The sequence below is a fragment of the Panthera onca genome, chromosome C1 (assembly GCF_046562875.1).
Source record: "Panthera onca isolate mPanOnc1 chromosome C1, mPanOnc1 haplotype 2, whole genome shotgun sequence".
NCBI lineage: Eukaryota > Metazoa > Chordata > Mammalia > Carnivora > Felidae > Panthera > Panthera onca.
Genome location: NC_138346.1, coordinates 100,003,599 through 100,027,678, shown reverse-complemented (window position 1 = coordinate 100,027,678; position 24,080 = coordinate 100,003,599). Strand labels below are relative to the sequence as shown.

At 36.2% G+C, this 24,080-nt stretch overlaps 1 protein-coding gene and 1 long non-coding RNA gene across 4 annotated transcripts in view; both read right to left on the bottom strand.

Moving 5' to 3' along the window:
* Nucleotides 1-13,537, bottom strand: part of LOC144617175 (uncharacterized) — a 182,073-nt gene extending 168,536 nt beyond the window's left edge. The window contains exon 1 of the long non-coding RNA XR_013557343.1: nucleotides 13,505-13,537. This is a non-coding gene — a long non-coding RNA (uncharacterized LOC144617175). The remainder of the gene's footprint in view (nucleotides 1-13,504) is intronic.
* Nucleotides 13,538-20,943: 7,406 nt separating this feature from the next.
* DPP10 (dipeptidyl peptidase like 10) overlaps nucleotides 20,944-24,080 on the bottom strand; it is a 1,350,210-nt gene continuing 1,347,073 nt past the window's right edge. For 2 of the 3 annotated variants that reach the window (XM_078451370.2, XM_078451371.2), the window contains exon 26: nucleotides 20,944-23,165. In XM_078451370.2, the coding sequence (XP_078307496.1) occupies nucleotides 23,031-23,165 (135 nt within the window). In that variant the 3' untranslated portion in view covers nucleotides 20,944-23,030. The remainder of the gene's footprint in view (nucleotides 23,166-24,080) is intronic. The other variant, XM_078451369.2, reaches the window with a different exon arrangement.

The following is a 24,080-nucleotide window of genomic DNA, read 5'->3' as shown; positions in this document are numbered from 1 at the left end:
TAGAGAGCAACAATGACAGGGAGAGCAAGGAGGCATCCTTTGGCTGCTTCCTAAGTCAAGGGCACCAACAAGAGAAAACCAGAATTAGATAGGAAAACTTGTAGGGTACTTTGTGGTCTCTATACCTGATGGATACTTATTAAGATAAGTGGAAATTTCAAGAGATAGAAAGCTAAGAGACTTCAGAGTTTAGGTTGTATACTAGCAGTTTGGAGAAAGATCATGACATTTAGATTGTTAGTATTAATTTGAGTTATAGCCACCAAGTATTTCGTCATTTTTTGAATTCGCTCTTCTTTAACCCTAAACCTCAAAGTATAATTTTTCTTTGCTCTTTAAAAACTGATTGTCTACTTTGCTAGTCTTTAAAAATATTCTATTTTTGGGGCGCCTGGGTGGCTCAGTCAGTTGAGCGGCCGACTTCGGCTCAGGTCATGATCTCACGGTCCGTGAGTTCGAGCCCCTCGTCGGGCTCTGTGCTGACAGCTCAGAGCCTGGAGCCTGTTTCTGATTCTGTGTCTCCCTCTCTCTGACCCTCCCCCGTTCATGCTCTGTCTCTCTCTGTCTCAAAAATAAATAAACGTTAAAAAAAATTTTTTTTTAATAAAAATATTCTATTTCTTAGAACCCTAGAATTTAACCATTGGAAAAGATCTCAAAAATACCTCTATTATTCTGTTGTTTCATTCTTATTTTGAAAAGCTAGTTAACAGAGCCCCTTTGGAGATTGAATGGTCCTTGGAAATTATCCCTAGAATCTTCTGCTTTATGTGAAATGATTGAGTAATAGGTACATTTTATGGATTTAGCCCCCTCAAAGAGTACCTTTATACTACTCGCTTATGTTTTAATTTAGAATGATTGGGTGATGGGATATTATGGCTAAATGTTATGGTAAATTGTTAATAGATACTGGTATCATCCAAGCGTAATGATTTGTTTTCTCATGTACTCCAGGAGTCCCATATATGCTCGCCTTAAGACTTATTACAAATTCACTCCCTGTACTTCTCAGTGTTTAAGGGCTTCCCACTTAGATTTTCCTACTTGTGACTACTTCTCATTTTGGACTTCTTGCCATAATTGACCCAACTATGAAATTAATCTATTTTCTTAATTCATCTCAAGTTTATCTTCTCTATAGTCAATACAGTCTTAGTTACCAAGTTTAAAAAAATATGCATTGGCACTAAAACCTTTTTGAAAAAGTATAGTTTAGATTCCAAAACACTATGTAAATAATTTTAGCAGTGACTATTATTTGCTTTGTCCTCTATTTTTCAACTAATTTCTATTTTTGTACCTCTGAAATTACTAGTTCTTGTTAACTTCAAATGTTTACATTTGGATTTTTCCAGGGGTTTCCTGACACTAGGAATAGTCAGCATATGACATTAATATAAGAGTTAACCAATTAAAATGTATCAAGATCCACAGAAATTGAAAACTTGTTCAGAAAACCAACACAAGAATCTATTGTGTTTATTAATATGCCTGATCAATCTACATATACTCAGCAATCTTTTATATTTTCCTGGTTCTGTGTTAAATCTTGGAGATAATCAATGGATGTATCAAAATCCCTCATAATTCCAAAACCAAAATATGGGGCTTCTGGCTGAAGAAATTAAAAATACTTTTAAGAAAATTATTTATTTCACCACTTCATAATAAATGACCATCTGGATTAGTTACATAAAAGTAAAGAACTATCACCCAGACACCATGTTAAGTCCTTTGGATGTCTTATCTCTTTTAGTAACACTGAGCTTTATATTATCAGATCATTAAACCACTGTACTGGGCCATCCGTCACTGAACTTATATATCGGCATCATGTGTAAGATCCCTGCTCGACACCAATAAAATATAAAGAAGCCATTGCAAATCCTGAGAACATTTCTATGACCAAAGTAGGTAAAATATTTACAAGGTAACCTCAAGCATTAAAAAGGAAATGGAAGAGTCAGTCCATGTTCTAAACTTGCAGAGAGGAATCTTCGAAGTTTAAATGAAGAAGTTTGGAATAGAGATACAGAAGGGAAAAATTGTTGAGGAGGGTGTTAGCAAAGCACATCCAGAGGTACTATATGCTCACTAACTATCCCCATCCTCTAGTAAATGAACATTAAATAATTCTAGACTTTCCTTTGTTCTTATTTTCAAAGCACTGTGTTTCTTCTTGCTGCTGTAAAGTCTACCACCTTAACACTTGCTGGGTCTTTCCTGCCCAGCAAGACTCCTTTCACTGAAATTTTCTAATAGTCAGTGCCCCATGTCCCTACTCTATTTCCTCTTTACATCAATGATTTTGTATTAATGTAAATGTGTTACCCTTTATAATGGTGCTTTCCATTTCACTCAAGGCCGTCTAGAGACAATCACTTAATCTAAAGGAACAGTTTCAATGGGAGGAATTTTAAGTATCATTCCAGATGAGCAAGAGAAATTTTGATCAGAAGAGCCTTATAACACTCTTGAAAACACCCTGAAACAATCTGCCTACTCTTTATCAATTGTTAATTGACCTTTTTACAGTCCTCCACTCTAAGACAACATCTGAAAGATACAAATGTAAATTCTAAAGAGTAATTTTAACTATTAAGATAAACTCATTCACCACAAGTTCAAGGACAATAAGCACTCATGTTAATATTGGTTGATATAACTTGGCAAGATCACAGACATGGTTGGGGTACAGATGGAAGACGAATCCACCCTTCAGGACACTAAACACTCTTCCCCACATGCTCCTAAAAGGTTTCTACACACTCATGATCCTCTTTGGACATTCCAGCCCATGAATTTACATTGTCCATGCCAGTAAGCTGTCTTTGTATTAATTACTCTAATAGGTAAAAGAGGTAATTTTGGCCTTGGTTTATCTATCCAAAAGCACTTATACTGTAGAAGATCAGAATATGTCACCCAAAATATGTCACTTTGGCAAAAAAATTATTTTGAGCTGAAGACCACAAAGAAGCAAAAACAGCTTTCTGCCCACCCCACCTCATCTTCAATTTGCATCAAAGCAGGCTTAGGCTCTAATCACTGGTGAATCTTACCAGTCCATAAAAGACGTTAAGAGGAATCTATATAATAAACCTTATTAAACAGCCCTTACTTTCCATCAGTGTCCCTATATATTTACTTTCCTATGGTTTGTCTCTCTCGGAAATATGAAGCCCTTTTTTTACGTATTGTCATTTGTCTACAAATCTGTTGTTCTTTGTTAAAATGCTATATAATTCCAAGTTCTAACCACCCCTTTGAGTTATTTATCACTGAGTTTCTCCTGTACATTTGTGAACCACATGTGTTAATAAAGGGCTTGCTTTTCTCTTGTTAATCTGTCTTTAGACAATCTAATTTGCAGGGTCCCAGACAGAGAACCTAGGAGAATAGAGAAAGAAGGTTCTTTACCTCCCCTAAAATATAAAATACAGAGTTTCAATAATACCAAAGTGAATTAATCTTATAAGAGAAAGACTGTGTGGCTCAGTCAGCTAAGTGTCATGATCTCAGGTCATGATCCCATGGCTCATGAGTTCAAGCCCTGTGTCTGGCTCTGTGCTGACAGCTTAAAGCTTGGAGCCTGCTTCAGCTCTCCCTCTCCTTCTGTCTCCCTCTCCTTCTGTCCCTCTCCACTCGTGTTCTCTCTCTCTGTCTCTCTCTCTGTCTCTCTCTCCCAAAAATAAATAAGCATTAAAAAAAATTTGTTTAAAAAAAGAGAAAGAGAAAAATCTTACCCGTATTGAGAAACATGTATTTGTTTAAGGTAAAATTCTAGTCTCTTCCAAAAAACTATTCTCCTAAGATATCTATTTATAAATATTTGGCAAATATAATTAAATATAGTCATATTTATGCTTGAAAATATTACATTTTAATTTAAAAATATGGTAATTGAAATGGTTTCTGTTAAGAAATAAAAGTGAATGGAAAAGACCATTTTCAGGTAACATTTTGTGGAGATATGCTGAAAGTTGGTCAAGGAATATGATCAACCACAGATTTTGGCCTATATTTATTTATTTATTTACTTATATTTTAATCAGTTTTAAGTGTATGTCTAGTCAATTTCTGAGATCTCTTACGTGCAATTTCATTCATGGCTAATTTTTGCTGCTTTGTCTTCAATCTCTATCCTTTCCTTTAAGAACCCTTTTCCATACAGAAATTTCTTACTTCTGACTGAAATGGTTTCCTTACAGGTATGGTATTTTTCTTGGAAATTGCTTGCTTCCTTTCTTCCTTGCATTCACACTTGGTTCATATTTAAACATTTAGAGATATGAATATACACATAAAACATAAATTAAATAAGATACAGCCTCAGTTAAAAGTTACTAGTGATATTTACTCACTTTTTTCTTTCAATATTTTAGATTCATAATGATGAATCTTTGTTCTATAACAACTTGGACTTAAATGATTACCTTTGATACCTCATCGGTTTATGTAAATTCTGTGGTTTGATTGATCTATTTTTCAAAAGAAAGATTGCTCACATAGTAAGTCATATTTTTCAGACTAATGTGTTCCATTTGGAAACTAGGAAAATAGGGAATCTACTCTTCACATACAGTCAATCAATGCGCTCAACTGCATTTTCAGTGACATATTTAAGAAGTTGGATAAAGCTCTCCTGCTGCAAATCACAAATTTTACTCCATTTCTAAATGTTCAACTGCACATGAAATTATAAATCATATTTTCAGCATATGTGTTTGAATGTAGTTTTCACTAATTCAAGTAGGCCTCTCATTTCAGAAAATCAAAACATCTTTATGGAGTACCTTCTGAATGTCAATTTCTACTACATCTCAGGAGTTCAACGATGTATAAAGATGATGTCTTTACTCAAGGATCTCACAGATTGTGTTTGCATATTTAAGTTTTCTTTTGAGCTCTGGGGAAAAATATGCTCTCACAGTTTAAGATTTATGCTACAAATTGAGTAGTTCTTTTATAATATGTGATTAGATAATGCTATTTCTTTTTTGAACTATTTCTGCTTGCATATAAAAATTTGTTGAAGAGGAAAAGTTCTAATAACAATTTCATCTTATTAATAATGGAAGAAAATATTCATTTGCAGAGGGCAACAAATCAGGTCCCTTCCAATTCTTTTATCCAGTCTCTTTTCATGTCTTTCTGAGGTTTAAATTTACCTAAATAAATAAAATATATACATTTACACTTTTTTACAGGAATAATTAAAATATTTAATCACAAGCAAGGCATGCTAACCATATATTTATTTTTTTAATGTTTATTTACTTTTGAGAGAGAGAGACAGAGTGTGTGTTGAGAAAGGGCAGAGAGGGGGACACAGAATCAGAAGCAGGCTCTAGGCTCAGAGCCCAATGAAGGGATCGAACTCAAGAACCAGGAGATCATGACCTGCGCCCAAGTCTGACACTTAACCAACTGAGCCACCCAGGTGCCCCAAAACATGCTAACTGAAGTCAGATCTTTGTCTTGAGAAAAAGAGCACACATCATTTATGACTGTAGTAATTACAGTAAAATATTAGCCCTAGTTTTAGCAAATGGACTTTGGCTATCAATACATCCTCACTGACATCAAGCAGCAGAGTCCCATATCAAGAGTTGTTGTGTTATTATTAATATTATTAATTCTAATTCATGTTACTTTGGGCAGGAGAATTTTGAGAGGATGGCAGTAACATAGTTTTAGAATGTCCCTGAACATTTGCACAGAAGTAAATATAAGCGTCAAGACAGCAAAAACAATAAGCATATGGCCAGCATCTAGAACAAAATTAAGTGACCAAGCACATCCATAGTCCCCAAAATATAAGTGGAGCAAAAAAACAACAATAAAAAACCTGTGTTGTACTAGCAGTAGTACAGAAGGAAGGAGAAGAGAGTTTGGAGAGCGTAAAGATGCAATGTGAGAACAGCTGCAGACAATGGAAAGTGGCTTCAAGCCTCCAGTGAATGGGGAAATCGACTGCTGGGAGGTAAAGTCAAATGGTGCTAGAGTAATTGGGGATCTCTGAACCCTTAAAATGATCCACTAAAATTTCCTTTCAGGACAAAGCCCCCAAAATATGAGAAACTGTTGGGGTCTACTTGCAATTGATGCATGATTTTGTATCATCATTAACTGGCCATTGTGGAAATACTGATCCACTAAATTAGGCAATTCTTGCAGATATTTAATATGATATGAAAAATCACATTCTTAATAATCTCACCCTAAAATTCATAAATGTTGAAAAGCTGTCAAGATCACGGTGTAAGATAACTACGTTTTCCTAATTTTTTTAAAAAACATTTTAATGTTTACTTATATTTGAGAGAGAAAGAGAGAGATAGAGCGTGAGCAGCGGAGGGACAGAGAGAGAGAGGGAGACACAGAATCCAAAGCAGGCTCCAAGGCTCTGAGCTGTCAGCACAGAGCCCGACGCAGAGCTCAAACTCACAAACTGAGATCATGACCTGAGCTGAAGTCAGATGCTCCATCCACTGAGCCACCCAGGTGCCCCTTCCTAAATTTTAATGTTCATTTGAAAGTACAGATTTTTTACAGATAACAAATAAAATCAGCTTTTTCTCAAAACTATAGCCTGAATTTGTTAATTTTCAAAAATATTTCTTTCAAAACTCCAAGTCTGAATAAACATAATTTATCAGTCGGTAATTTTTTGTTTCATGTAAAAATAGTGTTTCACTAGAAAAATAACTAGCTCAGCTTTCAAATCACACAATGGCACACAAAAAAATATCTTTCCTCAAGACAACCATCATAGTTTGGTATGCAGGAAAAGTGCTTTATGCATATTGCTTATTTAATCACACCAAATATTAAAAAGACATGTCCTTGTTGGTTGACATTTAATAAGGTTAATATTTTTTCATTGCTTCATCAGAAACATTTTTAAGTGACACTGGTTTGGTTGTTTTGTTTTGTTTTCCTGTAAGTATATGACAATGAAGAGTGCAGTGCCTACTAGTTCTATTTAGTGTCACTGCTTTGATTGTTTGCTAAATGCTAGCACTTATAATGCCCAACCCCACTGATTTTGCATCAGCAGTAAAATGTTAATGTGGTTATTCTTGGATGAATTATAATATATATGTAATCAGCACTACTTCTGTTTGTTGCCAAGCATTTACATGGAAATATTCTCAAACTAGTTAGTGCTGATACTAGAAGAATATAAGAAAATTATAACAAAGTAGATTAAAGCTACTATAAAATATTTTAAAGTAAATGTCAAGAAATTAAGAGAATACTATAAGAATCAAAATAATAGCATATATTAGAATTAAACTTATAATGAGGTAGTTGGAGAAAAAGAGTAATTTGAAAGAGTATATTGGAAGAATTTAGGTAAGTTTAAAAAATTAAAACTAATTTCAGAAACGAAGCTTTAATTATAAAAGTAGAAAACTGTTTAGACATCCAGGCTCCAGATAACCTAGCAACTTTTATAAAGCAGATATTACAGGGTGTAAGAAAAAATAGATATAGAATACAGACTGATAGTAGGAGACTCTAACACATCTCTCTCAACTGAAGACAGATGAAGTGGACAAAATATTAGTGATAATATAAAAAACTTAACAGCTGTAGGGTAGCAGAATATATATTTACCCAAAAATATGTCACTTTGATGTAAGGATTATTTTGAGCTGAAAGCAGGAGACAAGAAACAGATACACGAAAAGCTCTCTGTTCTCTCCCTATTTGCCAAAAACAGGACTATATTTTTTAAAGGTGCCCCTGCCCCCACTGCCCACCTCTCTACCAAGAAGGACAAATGTTAATCACTGGCTACAAATTAAGACTTTTTAAGGGCCAGTAATATATACATATAATATATTATCCAGTGAACTCCAGTTCTAGAAATTAAACTTTCTTTTCAAAATGCATAATGAACACTCATTAGAAAAATATTACCAAATGACCATATCTCAGGCTACAAGGAATATCCCATATTTCAAAACATGTAATTTAAATAGTGTTCTATCACTACTGTGTAATAACACCAGATGTGATTTTAAAACAAGTCTTTTCCACTGTAATAATAATAATAATAATAATAAAACCATACATATTCTATTTGACAATTCATTTGTCATCCAAGAATAAATTAAAAATTTGAAATTTACTGATAATAATAATAAGACATGATACAGAAGCAATGAGATAGACAAAAGTACTTAGTAAAGGAAAAAATCTCAGCATTAAAACCAAACAAAAATGAATAAAACATTAAACCCAAAAGTTGAAGAAGAATAAAGTCCACAGAAATAAAGTACAAAGAATAAGGTAATAAGATAAAAGGATACATTAATAAGTTAGAAAACAGGAAAACAACAGAACGAACAAACTGAAATATTACTTTTTGCAGGGACAGGCAAACTAAAATCTCATAGATAATTTAATTTCAAAAACAAACAAGAAAAGACAAACACACAAAATCAGAAAAGATACTTTGTGCTGTTCAAAATTATGGAAAGAAAAACAAAATGACAACAAAAAATAAGCTACTCTGAACAAATATATTCAAATAAATGTTAACTCCTACATGAAAGAATTTTAAAAATCATTGGTAATAAAGATTTGAGTCAAATTGGAGACAGTAAGACTAGAGACCAAGATGACTATAAATAAAGACACACCCCCCACACACACATGCACATACACACTCATACAAATAAAAAGCAAATGTGATCTATGGCTGAGATGTTCTTAAGAAATTAAAACAACAACAACAAAAAAAAACCTTTTAAGGTTGTCAATTGTCATTGTCAATGCTACTTAAATCATTCCAGAACATGGAAACACTAAGTAAAAATGTCCACAATTCCTTGAAACAAGCATAACATTGATCAAAAACCAGGGGGAAAAAGTCACAGCCATGAAAGAAAACTTTATACCAAACTCCCTTTTAAATACCAATACAAAAAGCTAAATAAAATATTAGTAAAGAGAATTTAATATTCTATTTAAAACTTATATAGCATTATACCACTGTTGCAAGGGCACTCAATATTAGGAAATCTATTCACAATTCATATTAAAATATCTTAGAAGAAAAAAAATGATCCTCTCAATAGGTACCATCACGATATATGACAAAATTCAATACCCACATAAGCTAAATAACTCAATAAAATATCTCAACCCAATAGTTACCCTCTCTCTTAATAAGGAAACAGCTGTTAGCTTTACTAACAGCTCAGAGCCTGGAGCCTGCTTCTGATTCTGTGTCTCTCTCTTTCTCTGCCCCTCCCCCTTGGAAGTTCTGTCTCTCTCTTTCCTTCACAAAGAAACAAACGTTAATAATAATAATGATAATAATAATAAATAAAAAGGGATGTCCCATATTTTCAGCAAATGCAAACAGGCTAGTGAAAGCAATAAGAGGCATAAAAACAGAAAAAGAAATAAAAGTGCCTCTATTTGCATATGATAATATATATCTGATAACCTCCTAAAGGAATCAAGATAAACTTATCTAAAAGTTAAGTGAATTCTGTAAAGTAGCTGGTTCAGAAAACAACATAGAAAAATCAATAGCCTTCATGGATACAAAAAAAAACAAATTCTAAGAGAAGAAATTATATCGTATAACAAACACACGAACAGAAAAATAGATGAAAATATCTAGGTTAATATGAGATGTGTAAATTCATAAGAGCGAAACTACAAAATACTTCTGAATGAAACATAAATCCAAACATGCTGTGTTCTTTCTTAGGGAGGATCAACATTATAAAGATATTCTCCTGAAGTTAATTTATAAATTTAATACGATGCCTCCAAATAGTGGGTATTACCACTATTACATGATTGCAATATGCACCAGTAATGAAGCATAAGGAATACATCCTGATAATCCTACAGAGTGATCGCCAGGATTTATTGTTGAGTGAAAAATTTAAGTGGAGAAATGTGTCTTAATATGTTACTGTTTATTTAAGAAGATAGAGATTAGTATCAATCTATGCATATTTTTTAAATCATAGTGCTAAAATGAATACATAATCCATATTTTCAGTGGTATGTATGGGGAGAGAATGAGTAGAGTGAAGAAGAGTAAGACCTAGTTTTTATTTCTTTTTATATATATTTAATTTTTAATAATGCAAGTATGTTATATTATTATACAATGAAGTTCAGTGTAATAAGCAGAGATTAAATATTTAAAGAAAAATAAAACCAATAATTCTAACTTTATATTGAGTACAAAGAACAAGTGTATAAAGGAATTTTGGGGGAGCACCTAAGTGGCTCAGTCAGTTAAGCGTCCAACTTCAGCTTAGGTCATGATCTCAAGGTTCCTCAGTTTCCTGAGTTCGAGCCCTGCATCAGGCTCTGTGCTGACAGCTCGGAGCCTGGAGCCTGGAGCCTAGAGCTGGTGCCTGCTTCTGATTCTGTATCTCCCTCTCTCTCTGCCTCTCCCCTGCTTGCACTCTCAGTCTCTGCCTCTCTCTCTCTCTCTCTCTGTCTCAAGAATAAATATTAAAAGAAAAAGAAAGTTTTAAAAACAAAGGACTTTTTTTCCTTTAAATGATTTTTAAATACATTAATTCATCTCTATACTCCAAGGATTGAAAAAACTGAAAAAATAAACTAAATATGATTTACTAATCTTATTATTAGTGGCAAGGTTGGTATGTTTTCCCTGAGACTCTAATGTTGATTTATAGGTTAAAATAAATGAATTAGTTTTATTAAATGGGTACTCAGTGGATAGCATTTTTTTTTTTTAATTTTCTCACTCTGTCCACTGAAAAAGCCTAGAAATAATGATTAACCTAGTAGCACTGAGCACTTCTGTTCAAATCATAATGTACAAATTCAATTTCACTGTAAAGAACCAGAGCTCCAAGTTAGGGGAAAGAAATACAAAGAAAGTGCAGAATATTTGGGCATAACACAAAGAAAAGAAGCTATCACAAACTACCTGGATTATAACAAAAGGACTCAGGAACAAACTTAAAGATCAACTCAGACAGGCATGCTGTAAAGCATCAGTTTGGATAATAACTTCAAAGAATTAAAAGCCACACTACGTGTTTAAATTTATAAGTTTCTAACAATTTTTTAAAATTAAAATAATTTCTTGGTAAATTTGGAAAATGATAGGAAATCAATTAATCATCTTGAAAATGTTTAAGTAGAAGGGAAAACTCAGGCATTTGTCCTGCTTTTCCCACACGTACTGTAGGAAAAGGTTTGGTGGCATTAAATTTTCTTTATAGAAACTTTTTTTTCTTTACAAAAATTTTTTAATTAAGAAGGAAGAGATGTAGAATTTCAAACTTTGGGATACTTAATGAACAGATGGATCAAGCAAAGTTGATATAAAATTTAGAAGAGCATAAAGAGACAATATCTTATATTAAAGACCCACATAAGGGGAGAAATTATCTGCAAATCCTATATCTGATAAGAAACCATTATCAGAATATTGAAAGACTCTTAAAAAATAACACAATTAAAAAGTGGCAACCATTTTGATTGGATATTTCTCTAAAGAAGACAGACCATTTTGATTGGATATTTCTCTAAAGAAGACAAATGACTAGTAAGTAAATGAAAAGATCCTCAATACCATTAGGCATTAGGTAAATTCCAATCAAAACTACAAGATACTTCACATGCACTAGGATGTTTAACAATAAAAAAAAAAAAAAAAACCTAGCATTTTCAGGATGTGGAGAAATTGGACCCTTTCACATTACTGGTAGTAATGTAAAATAGTGCAGCCATATTGGAAACCAGTTTGGAAGTTCCTCACAAACTAAACCAGTTCTCATATGACCAAGTAACTCCCCTCCTAGGTGCATAGCTAGCAGAGTTGAAAACCTGTCCACACAAAAACTAGATTATTTATAGTAACGTTATTCATAATAGCCCCAAAGTGACAAAATGCCAAATGTCTACCAACTGATGAGTGGATTAAGAAAATGTGGTATATCCACTTAATGGGTTATTACTCAGCCACAAAAAAAAAAAAAAAAAAAAAAATGGAAGTATTGATACATGCTACAACATGGATTATGCTAAATGAAAGAAGCCAATCACTAAAGTCCACATATTGTATGATTCCATTTACATTAAAATTCCAGAATAGGCAGGTCTGTAGAGAAAGAAAACTGATTAGTGCTTGTCAGGGGCTAAGGAAAAGTAGACATGGGACATAAGGTTAGGATATAAGGTTTCTTTCTGGGATGGCAGAAATGTTCTGAAAATAATATTTGCATAACTTTGTGTATAGACTACAAACCATTTGATTGTACACTTTTATTTCTTTGGTTTATTTATTTGAGTAATCTCTATACCCAACATGGGAGTCGAACTCATGACCCTGAGATCAAGAGTCACAGGCTCCTCTGACTGAGCCACCCAGGAGCCCCAGGGATTATACACTTTAAAACATCATTTGTATGGTTTTATGAATTAGAGTTCATTCAAAAAGAAATTTAAGTAGAAGGTCATAGAAAGAGTCTATGTATCTGGGTCTTGGGATTCAAAAAGTCACGGTTTATTGATCATAAAGGGAAAGTGTCAGGATTAAAATCTTTCTTTTCAATAGATAAAAATGAAGCTCAGATTAAGGGACATAGTCTTCTATTGCTATTAGCTACCTATATGTTGAGTGACAGGTAAAGAAGTTCTGGTACCCTATTCCTCCAAAGATTGTGCACATTCTTAAACTATGCTTTAAAAAGAATTTAGGTTTTGGGCACCTGAGTGACTCAGTCATTTAAACAGCTGGCTTTTGATTTTGGCTCAGGTCGTGATCTCACAGTTCTTGAGTTCAGGCCCTGAGTCGGTCTCTGCCCTGACATCACGGAGCCTGCTTGGGATTCTGTCTTCCTCTCTCTCTCTGCCCCTCCCCGGCTTGCTGTCTCTCTCAAAAGAAATAGAAACAAACTTAAAAATAATAATAATAATAATTTAGGTTTAGTTACTGACTTTACACCGGCTTACAGGTAGATTTAAGAAATACATTAATTTTTGTAAGTTTATTTATTTTCAGTGTGCAAGCAGGGGAAGCACAGAGAGGGAGCGACAGAGAGAGACAGAGACAGAGAATCCCAAGCAGGCTCTGTGCTGCCAGCACTGAGCCTGACAAGGGGCGGGGGATGGGGAGGCTGGAATTTACCAAACCCTGAGCTGGTGACCTGAGCGAAAACCGAGAGCGATGCTTAACGGACTGAGCCACCCAGCCCCCCAGAAATACATTAATATTTTTTAATGTTAAAAATATGTAAACAGCATGCAACTGCGTAACACTGAAGAAGGGAATTGGGTTCCTATCAGGCAAGAAAGCTCGGGAAGCCATGCTACTCTGGAAGCCGACCTACCCCCTACGTCCCTTTCCAAATGGCACTATGTATTTTGGTTATCTGGTCCTCGTCCACCGTCGTGGACCGTTTTAAATTGTAAACGTCTCCACACCTCACTGTGGGACTCGTTCGGTAACTAATAACAACAAACGGGGACTCACTCTGATCGCAGGCGCGGCTGCTCCAAGGCCGACGGGAACCTTCTGCAGCGCATGCGCCCTGGTACTTAACAGGTTCCGAGAATTTCCAAAGGACGCAGGTCAGCCTGGCCTTTGCAAGTTTGAGCGAGATCCGCCGGACTGTGGCGTCCTCTGGTGTCTCTGTTGCTGGAGCGAGTCCCAATGAGTTCCCATCTCCGCCGCAGACACTTTAAGATTAGTAAGTGTGTCTCCTTCAAATATTCTCCAGGAGCTTTTCAAAGGTGTTTTTGCGCTGGGTCGTGGGGCAAGTCAGTCCTTGCATGGGCCCTTTAAGAGGAGGTTCTCCTTTCCCTACAGCCTGTGGTTTTCCTATAGAGAATCCCCCTTTGTCTTCAGAACCAGGAGTTTGGGTGCTCATGTCTCCTGTGTAGGATCTAGGGATTGGGGTGCCTGATGTAAAGCACACAGCCCTTGCTTTCCAGGGAAAAGTCTTGTATTTTGGAGTTGCCTTCTGATTGTGGATTGCTACACCTGAAGTGTTTTGTCTGTTTGTTAGAGGGTCCCTCTGGTGAGACCCTACCTCTTCTACCTGCTTTGGATGCTGCCCTTTTTATCCTTTGTTGTGGAGGCTTTGTTTGGACCAGTTGTCAAGTCTTTTCCCGAGAAAATTACTGCATATGTAGTTGTAAATTTGTTTTGTCCGTGGGAAGAGGTGAGTGCCAGATCTTCCTACACCACCGTCTTCAGCCCTGTTCTCCCAGAAATCGCGGGGTCTATGCTGGAAAGGATTGGGATTACGTCTCTTGGGGTGGGGTCTATTGTGCTCCGTGTAAGGGGGAAATCAAAGGAGTACATGAAATGTCTCCTATTCAGAATTGTGGACTGTGCCAGTGATAGCTAGCACTCCCTAAATTCTACATTTGCCTCCCTGAATTTTCTAATCTCTTTGATATTAGGTTGGACCCTGAGAGCTATCCTGAAAAACGGACTACAGGCAGGTGTGATGGGTATCACTTCTGAGAGATGGCAATTGAAAGCTGCTATTGGGTGTCTCCTTCAACCTTGATGTTACAGCTTGGAGACAGGTGTTTCCAATAACAGGTGAGAGTAAAACCATATATATGACACCTGCCCATTTTTGACCTCATGTGAGTGAGAAAGCTTTAGTTCTTTAATGTTTTTTCTTTGATTGCACTAACCTGTGAGTCTTACTTGAGTAATCCATAGGCTTTCAGTAACTCAACTTTATTAAGCTTACAGTTTCCTTATATAATAATTAGGATAGTAATTGTACTTAATTCCCGCAGCTGCTTTAAAGGTGAAATAAATCTGTTAATGAGCTTATCCTGGTGTTACCTAAACTTAAGTTCAGCTGCCTATTGCTAGAAAAGCCATTACTCATGAGGGAGTCTTGATTGGAAAGGAATATGAGCTTTATTCAGGAGGCCAAGGCGGGCCACCTGGGGAAATGGGGGACTCTTCTCCAAAGGTCAACTTCAAGGTTTCTGTCTGGCCCAGGGATTTTTAAAGGGATTTAGGGCAGTTAATCAGTAAGGTCATAATATTTCTTGATTACGTGCAGACTCGATGGTGCCAGCTACAGATGTTAGTGCTCGGAGGTTGTGCAAGGGGGTCAGGTCCCTTAGTGCCCTGGGGGTTGTTCAAGGGGGTCTGGTCCCTTAGTGCCCAGGCATTGTGTAAAGGGTCTGGTTTTTGTTTTGTGATGTGCACAAGTTCTCTGTTCGTTCTAGGAAAGAATGCATAATGTATAGATATACATAGGTGAATCACATGGGCTGAGGTTGGGCTAAGGTTATTTGCTAAAGTGTAAAGACAAGTGGGTTGCCCAGAGGAGCCAAGGTGGCTTCCCTGGGTCCTGGCCCAGACTAAGCAATGAGTTAATGTTAGCTGTTATTACCTTTTATTTCCTGAGCAAATTATAAACAGACTAGGGTATAGTATAAATCACACACATTAAAAAGTATACATGAATGAGGCATTATGCTCAATGACGTAGAGTAATGAGAGGGAATTTAGGTTTTGAGAAGAATTCAAAATAACTGGGAGATAGAATTTGACGAAGTAAATGAGGATAAACTAAATTAAATTTCAAAATATTGTACAGATACAGAGTCCAGATGAAGTTAAAACATATAGATTTCATATACCAAACTTTTTAACTTCTTTTACTAATACCTATCAATTTGGGAACAAATGGAAAGCAGGCAAATTATATGGTTTTCTGGGCTTGAGGAAAGAGGAAAGCATACCAAAAGAAGGCTGGTAAAATACAATGTGTATGACTTGTATTGCGTCTAAGCTAGAGAAAGACTGAACTGAGATCCTAAGGCAGATAGTGAGCTGGGGGCAGCAGTTTGTTTTATTTATCATTTTTAATCCTGTGGAAATACTTATGTTTTTATAGGCTATGTATTCTTCAGTTAAAACAAATCTAACACACCACAAAATAAGAAAATTAAACTTAACCCAAAATTTTGTAATCACGATCCCTCTTTCAGGGGTTATTTGAATTGAGAAAGAATTGTGAGGAAATGGCAGGACTTCACTCCAAATTTCTCTAAATTGATGTGGGATAGGTAGCTGCGTACAGACCCACTGCTAGCCAGTGCGACAGTGGACTGTGGAGTCCTTTTGACTTGGGAAAAACAAGTAAATTCATTATGAGATAGTTATTCAAAGGGAACAGGTCCAAGGGACTAGCATATGCCATAAGGGAGCATTATAAATGACTCAGTGAAAATCAAACCATGATTGAATATGCTGATACTTTTTAGTAAATGATGACTCCTTTAGCTATAACATTTGAATAAAAATAGCCATTTATACATTTGACATGTTAGTTAAATTAAGTGTTCAAAAAGTGGGGGTGGGGATCCTAATGCTATATCAAATAGCACAGTACCTGCCGCATAGTAGGCACAAAACGTCTTTTCCTTATTACATGATTTGAAGTCAACCTTGAAGTTGAAATTTTCCATTTATCCTGGGCAAGAGAATTTACAACTTGTTCTCCCCAGAGGCTCAGAATCCAATTACATCATACAGATCATTAAAAGTCACACATGGTGTCCTAAAGGGATAGAGAGTTGGAGTGTAATGACAATTACTCCCATTAAAAGAGCTTGTGAATGGGGAGGCTGTGTTACCTGTGTTTCTTTTGCTTTTCCCATTGGAATATGCCTTATGTAATCCATCAATCAGGAGAATTAATGGTGTGACTAGCAATTCAGACCATACGGAGATAATCAAGGCATCATAAATCCTGTTAGAGCAAATAAAGCCTGCAAAATGGGACTGCTAGCACAGCAATCAAATTTCAAAACTGCCTGCCTGCACTAGAAACCATGTTGATAATGAAGAGCAAAGGTGAAAAGAGAAAATGTCAGCTAGGGAAGGAGCATACCAACTCTTCAGAAGAGAGGGTGGGGCAGATTTGGGGGGATTTCTGGGAGGAAAAGTGAGATCCCTTCAAATGAAGGGTGTGTGTAAACCCCAGGTCCTCACTGTTCAATGTCTTGATCTCTCTGTAGTGAAAATATCAGCAAGTAGGCTCTTACCACCTTGGGTAGGATCTACCTATTTCTTCTGTGTCCTACACTGAGCACCTGCCTTACAGTCATTGTCCTTGTTCTTACATTCTTATTTGCACCCCACTAAGGGGAAGGCAATTTCAGATATGTAACTTCCTAGCCTGCCACACCTGAATACCTACGTACAGTAGGGGCTTGCAGCCAAAGCCTGGACAGAAGGTTTTGAAAGGAATTCTGTTGGAGACTTCTGGAGAAAGTCATCTTTCCTGATGAAAACCATAGTCACTCTTTATCTATCTAGCCTGGGATACTGTTGTGAAAGGACACACCAGCTGGGGCAGTTGTGGTTATGTAGAAGCTAATGAAGGAGCCAGATAACAAAGGGAAGCTAGAGAAGTGGCAAAGTGGGAAGAGCCTGGGATTTGATTTCCACACTGATCTGTTCAACTGTCCCCCAGAAGCACCCAATTTTAGCTCTGTTGTGATGTGAGTATATAAAGGTTCTTGTTCTTTAAGCCAGTGTCTCTCAAACTTTTACTCTGCATATAAATCACTTGAGATTTGTTACCACCAAATCTTTCTGATTTGGAGGGCCAGGATGGTGCCTGAGAGTCTGCATTTCTAAGGAACTCTCAGCTAGTACCCAAACTGCCCACATATTGTGTCACGGGTATTTAAGCCACTTTTAAGTTTGCATCGTTACTTGAAATCAGATGCATACTAAGTGGCGACCCTGAATAGTGAGGGACTTGAAAGTTTAACCCAACCTGAAGATATGCAGGATGGACCTTAAGAATTCACCAGCTAAAAAATTCATAGATAGGGTTATCACATGTGAAGGCTTTGAGGTCACCATGGTCTGTGTTCCAATCCTGGTTTATTAACAGTTTAATAACTGTGTGACCCTGTGGAAAATTGTTTAACTTCTCTGAATGTTGATTTCCTCTAAGAACAGCACTTGTCTCACATGGTTGGTTTGGGCATTCATTGAGATGATGTGACAGAGCGCCTAGATGTTGAACATACATGAATTCCTCTTCTATTGACTCTTTTGGACTTCTGTATTATTAAGCTTCACTTATGCCAAAGATTGCTTAGTTAAAATGGTGCCAAGTCTGATAGAGGACATTGCGAGAATCAGCCCAGAGACTTTTCTCTTAACCAAGCTGCTGTATCACAAGCCTACAACGCTTGTAGCAGACTATCTTAAACTTAATTGGAAGTCTAAAAGAAAAATAATCAAAATTGTACTTTGATAGGACTTTTTTTTAATCTGTCTGCCTTGTCTTTGATGAGAAAGGAAATTTTTTAATTTACAGACTCTTCCTCCCAAAATTGCTGGAAATTTGCCCAATGGAATGACTGTTGCTAGCAGATCTGATCAGTGGTAAAAACAAAAACATTTCTTCTAGTGATAGACAAATGGGAGGTAATGCAGTTTTCCTAAGTCATATTATAAAGAGGATTGCGGATGTCAGGTATGACTCTAAATGTTGCAGTGTGCTTTCTGGGTTTTAATATTTGAAGATTAGGTAGGGTTTTCATGTTTACAAGCCTGGGTGCTTTGATCAACATAATGTTTTTAATGCCTCTTGGAATGATTTTGGAATGTTCTTGGCATAATGTCCAAGCAAGGGATTTTACTAATGACATCTTAGATATATGGTCATTGTCTTCTGGGCAAGGGTTTCCATGGATGCGAATAATTCTTGCATATTTCCAATCAAAAACAAAATATACTTTAATATTACATACATCCTCTTGACGTCAGTGAATCCACGTAGCTTCAAATATGGCTAGAGTGGTGCATTAGCCTATCATTACCTTTCAGTATTATTGTATCAAATCATTCTTTAAAATATCTGAAACTATATGTTTAAATACTCAGAATCCTTTCTGAGATGAAACCCCTCCTACTTGAAGAGTACTATAGAGCAGAAAGGCTTCTCAAATGGCTGGAACTAGGTTTTCAGCTATTCACTCATTAGTTATATTAGTGTGGGCACCTTACATACTCCTCTGAGAGTCCCATTTCCTTATCTGTAAAATGGGAATCATTTTACATACTTGAGGGCACACTGAGAAGTTTAATTTGATAATGAATGTAGAACACTTAGTTGATACTTGGTATTAGTAAGCATCCAGGAAATTTTAGGTAGAAACAGCTTGTTCCAGGGGTGCCTGGGTGGCTCAGTCATTTGAACATCTAACTTCAGCTCCAGTCATGATCTCACAGTTTATGAGGTTGGGTCCCATGTCAGGCTTGCTGCTGTCAGTGCAGAGTTGGCTATGGATCCTGTCTCCCTCTCTCTCTGTCCCTGCCCCACTTTCTCTCTCTCCCCCAAAAATGAACATTAAAAAAACAGCTATTCAAACCTGAAAAGGAACCACCTCTTTATTCTCATTTTATTTGCTCATCCTGTAGTATTCACATTGCTATACTCTTGTGGGCCAAAAGGTTTCCCCCCAGAGTACAGCCTGATGCATGTGTATTTTATTTTGAGAACTGATTCTAGGAGATACAAGTGAGGGACTGAGATGAGATGAATAGGGGAAATGGGAAATAGAAAGGTATGCAGCTGAGTCCCGTGGGGCCTTATAAGGACCATGCAGACTATCTGAGGAAAGAAAATGGGGAACATGTAGTCAACCGCTCCTGTCTTCCATTAACCGGGTTTGAGTATGGGTATGAACATCCTGATGTATATTTGTAGTGCGTAAGTGAATGAGAATGTTGGTTCCTGTAGAGAGCTGATATTATGGCAGAGAATCCCCAGACAGAAAGGGAAAGAGAACGCAGCGGAGGGAAAGTTTTATTTATGCACTGCTGGGTGCTGTACGATGTGAAGGTGGTGAGAGCATTTGAGGAGAGACGAGGAGATATTTCATACGTGATTCTTTATACAGGCCAGGCGCTCTCCATGATCTTTGAAATTTGAGAGCAATTCAATCCCAGATTCTTCTGTTTCAAAGCCCACCACTTGAGGACAATGGCTTAAATAATCCCCCGTATGGTAAAGACCCATGTTCACATCACCTCTTTCTAGTTGATCTACAACTGGAATGTGCATGACACTCAAAGGTGATTCCTATGCTAAGTATCCAATCAGAAAAGACACCCTCTCAGGGTGAACTAAGACCCACGTTTTGAAGAGTATCTTCCTTTAGTTCACAGGGAAAGTCAAACAGATCTCATGGTCTCCTTAGTGTCTAGGTGTTGAATCAGAGACCTCCATGGAGGCAATTAACATAAAAAGTAACAGAAACAACACTTTTTTCTTTTAAAAATAGTTTTGAGGGGTGCCTGGGTTGCTCAGTCGGTTAGGTGTCTGACTTGGGCTCGGGTCACGATCTCACGGCTCATGAATTCGAGCCCCGCGTCGGGCTCTGTGCTGACCGCTCCGGGCCTGGAGCCTGCTTCCGATTCTGTGTCTCCCTCTCTCTCTCTGCCCCTCCCCCGCTCATGCTCTGTCTCTATCTCTCTCAAAAATAAATAAACATTAAAAAAATTTAAAAATATAGTTTTGAAAGGTTATGTGTGTATCTATGTGGATGATTTGATACTGCTTACCTGTTTTATTATAGAATTTTTAGTTTGTCTTGAGGTTTTTACCTTTAAGGGGCAAATCACACTTAAAAAGCCTGCTGCCGGAGTTCTAGGAAGCAGATAGAATGCACAAATACACGTGAAATAGTTGGATTGTAACCAAGGGCAAATGTATCAAGGAGAACGTTCAGTCACATGATTCTTCTAATAACTGGTGTCTATGTCGGTGAGCACTCCCTTTTCTAAAGCAGCCCAGTGATTAAAACTCAAAGAATCACGGGAGATGAAAAATGTCCACCTTCCTATTAAGCAGTATGTTTTCACTGGAGGTCCATTTAGCTTTTAAGGTGAAAGTGGGTTCCAGACAAATGTCTTTCACATTAGAAACTGTATTAAATTAATTGAAAAATAGATAAACATTGATAATAGTAATAAAACAGGAGAAATGATGAACAGTAAAAGGTAAATACTTTTAAAATGTTGCTCAAATAGACATTCAATAAAACCACATCTTTCAGACAACATAATTATTTGCATCATAAAAAACTCTAGTGGTTGAAATTTAAAATATTGATTAAAAAGCTTCAGCTGGACTTCAAATCAGCCTAAAAAGAAATTTTCATCTTAATAAAATAGGCAAAACTTTCCTTTTAAACATTAAAACTTATTTTTTTTAAAAAATGTGTTTACTATTCTTGAAAAAGACCTGAAATGGGTCTCTCAGAAAAGTGAGCCTTTCCCATTTTAAACTGAATTCAGCGGAGCAGTGAAGACACAATACCATAGCATCCAGAAGAAAAGTCGAATATCTAAAAAACAATCTCTACGTTTCCAAACACCCAGATTTTGGAGTTGATCCTTTAAACAAACAGGAGGGTTACTGAGCAGTTCTGTGACATCTTTAAGTTTCCTCCTGGTGTTCTAATGTCATGATATCCAGCCTGTCCTGAGGAATTTGAGAGAAACCACAAAAACATAGCACGCTGCCTAGAATTATCTGAACTTCTAAGCTTGATTACAGACTTTCAGACATCTGAGAAGATCCCTTAAGTCACCAAAGTGATTTTAGTCACCAAATTTAATATTCTCATGACTTAAATTTGACTTCAGACAGTCAAGTTTATTTTACACTCTCAGTTACTTACTACTGCAAGTCAATACAGCACAGGAATTAATGCATTTGTGCCTTCAACTCAAATAGCAAACACTGCTGTTTGTGAACTTTTTGGCCAATGAATAAAAAATATTTCATTTCTAATTCTCACCAGAAGGATTTAAATTAAACAGTAACAGATGAAGTGGGCAGGCACAGAATACTAATAGGAACTGGCGAATGAAATAATCCAGCTCTTTGCTTTTACAATGAAAATGAGAATTGATTCTGCATTGAGAGAGAGAAGTAAAAGGACCAAGTGTTTTAAAAAAAGCCTTTTCCACCAAAAGAGCAAAATAGCACTCAGTGGCATTGCATTGTTAACAAAATTTCTTTATCAGAAACTATAATTTAATATTTAAGTATCTAATTTACATGTGACAAGGTATCATATTCAAAAAATTAAATTGCAACTAGAAAACTAGTAACCACTAAAAACGATACCAAACACAACCCAAACATTTATAGGAAAGCAACAGCTAGAGTCTGAATTGGAAAAAATGTTTCATCATATTTGGCTCATTAAACAAAGCATCCATTACAGCCTGTAAAAGAGCATCTCTTCTAATTCATCAGAAGTTTATCCTTTGTAGCATGAATAACATGTAAAGATAGATTTATTGACTGTATATGCACACGTGTGTCTATATATTGTGAGACATACACTCGTGTGTTGTTTTAAAGATACTGTATCTACTGATAACTGGCTGAACTTTGGAAGGTGCTGAAATCCGTATTTCTACATGACCCTTGACCCATTTAATAATGTCTTTTTATAAACAGAAATTACATAAAATACTCTGTTTTTTATTAACTGAATATTTTCGTAAGCATAATAATAGACAATGAAGGAATTGCACTTGTAAAGATACAGTAAGGTGTTAGATTGCAGCTCAGCCATCAAAGATCAGGGGTGTGGTACTGATAAGTAAGTGTGCATCCTATGCAAAGATGATGGTGGCCACTGAAATTAAAATGAGAGCAACTAGTTACAGAACAAAGAGGGGGATAACAGAAGAAAACATGCACTACTCCTACTTTAATGCAAAACTAATTTCTCCCAGGAAACCAACCCTTAGACCTTCCTTACACAAAGAAACAGGTTCTGCACCCTTAGCAACACAGTAGACTTGGACATCTGGTTTCAAATTCTAGTTCATTGTCTCTGAGTGTGCTCTTCCAGTGTCACCTCCTTAAGCTGCCCTTGGAATTCTGGAGCATGTACAATATTACAGTCTCTCGGTTAGGTTCCATTGAGCCTCAATATCCCCTTCAGTTCTATATAAATAGGGTCCGTTATTCATCTTCTTCTGGTTCCTGTGGTAACACGGGTATTTCTTCCTTTAAACAATCACTGAAGAATCTGAGGATTGTGCTGTAGAGATGATACTTGCTCTTCTCAGATATGTTATGACCTTCATCTGGGTAGATCTAAGATATTGAGGGAGGAAGAGATTTAAAGTTACCAAATAGATACTGTCCCTCAGAGTTCATTCCTTTAGCCCAATGGCAAGGGAACTTTGGAAAGTAATATCTGACCAAAATCTAACCTAATTTAACTCTTGAGTTCTTTGTGCCCAGCTTTTCTTTTTATAATTATGATCCCATGGTAATAATTGAGATAAAATACAATTTTCTATGTATTTAAATCAAAATTCATTGGTCAAAAAAAGTAGAGCTCTCTGTGTTCGTGTTGGCTAAGAACACTAACATTCCCCTCAGCTTGACTAAATTTTAAAGTTTCTTCCCAACTATAGGGCCCTGACCTTTCTTTTCTTAAGAGCATTCGCTCTAGAAAACTCGCAATTTTGTAAATTCTCTGTCCCTTTGTATGTAAATCTTCTTCAGTAGTGCCACTTTTACAATTTAGGAAATGTCCTTCTCAAGGACCTAAAAGCCATTTCTCCTAAATGTAAATATTGAAGGGGATAAACCCTCCTCCAAGTTGTAAAACTACCTTTTGTCATAAACAAAGTTTACTTTTCCTTTTGGTAAGGTGAATTACCACACACAGATGACCTATGATCCCCTCCACCTGAGTTATTAAATACTCTCCAGCCCTCTATTTCAAAAGATTTAATTTCTCTCCCCTTTTGCAATAGTCTTAAATAAAGTCTTCCTTGTCTGTTTAATCTTGTCCGGTACAAATTTTATCTTGACAATGACCCCTCCAATATAAAAGACATTAGTAATTTTTCTAAAATTACAAATATAAATATTTGTCAATTCCTGAGTGTACAGTTTTTATTTTTTTTTATTTTTTAAACTTTTTATTACTTTTACTATTAACATGACATCACTTATTTTTTACTTTTTTAATATTTTCAAGTTTTTATTTTAATTCCA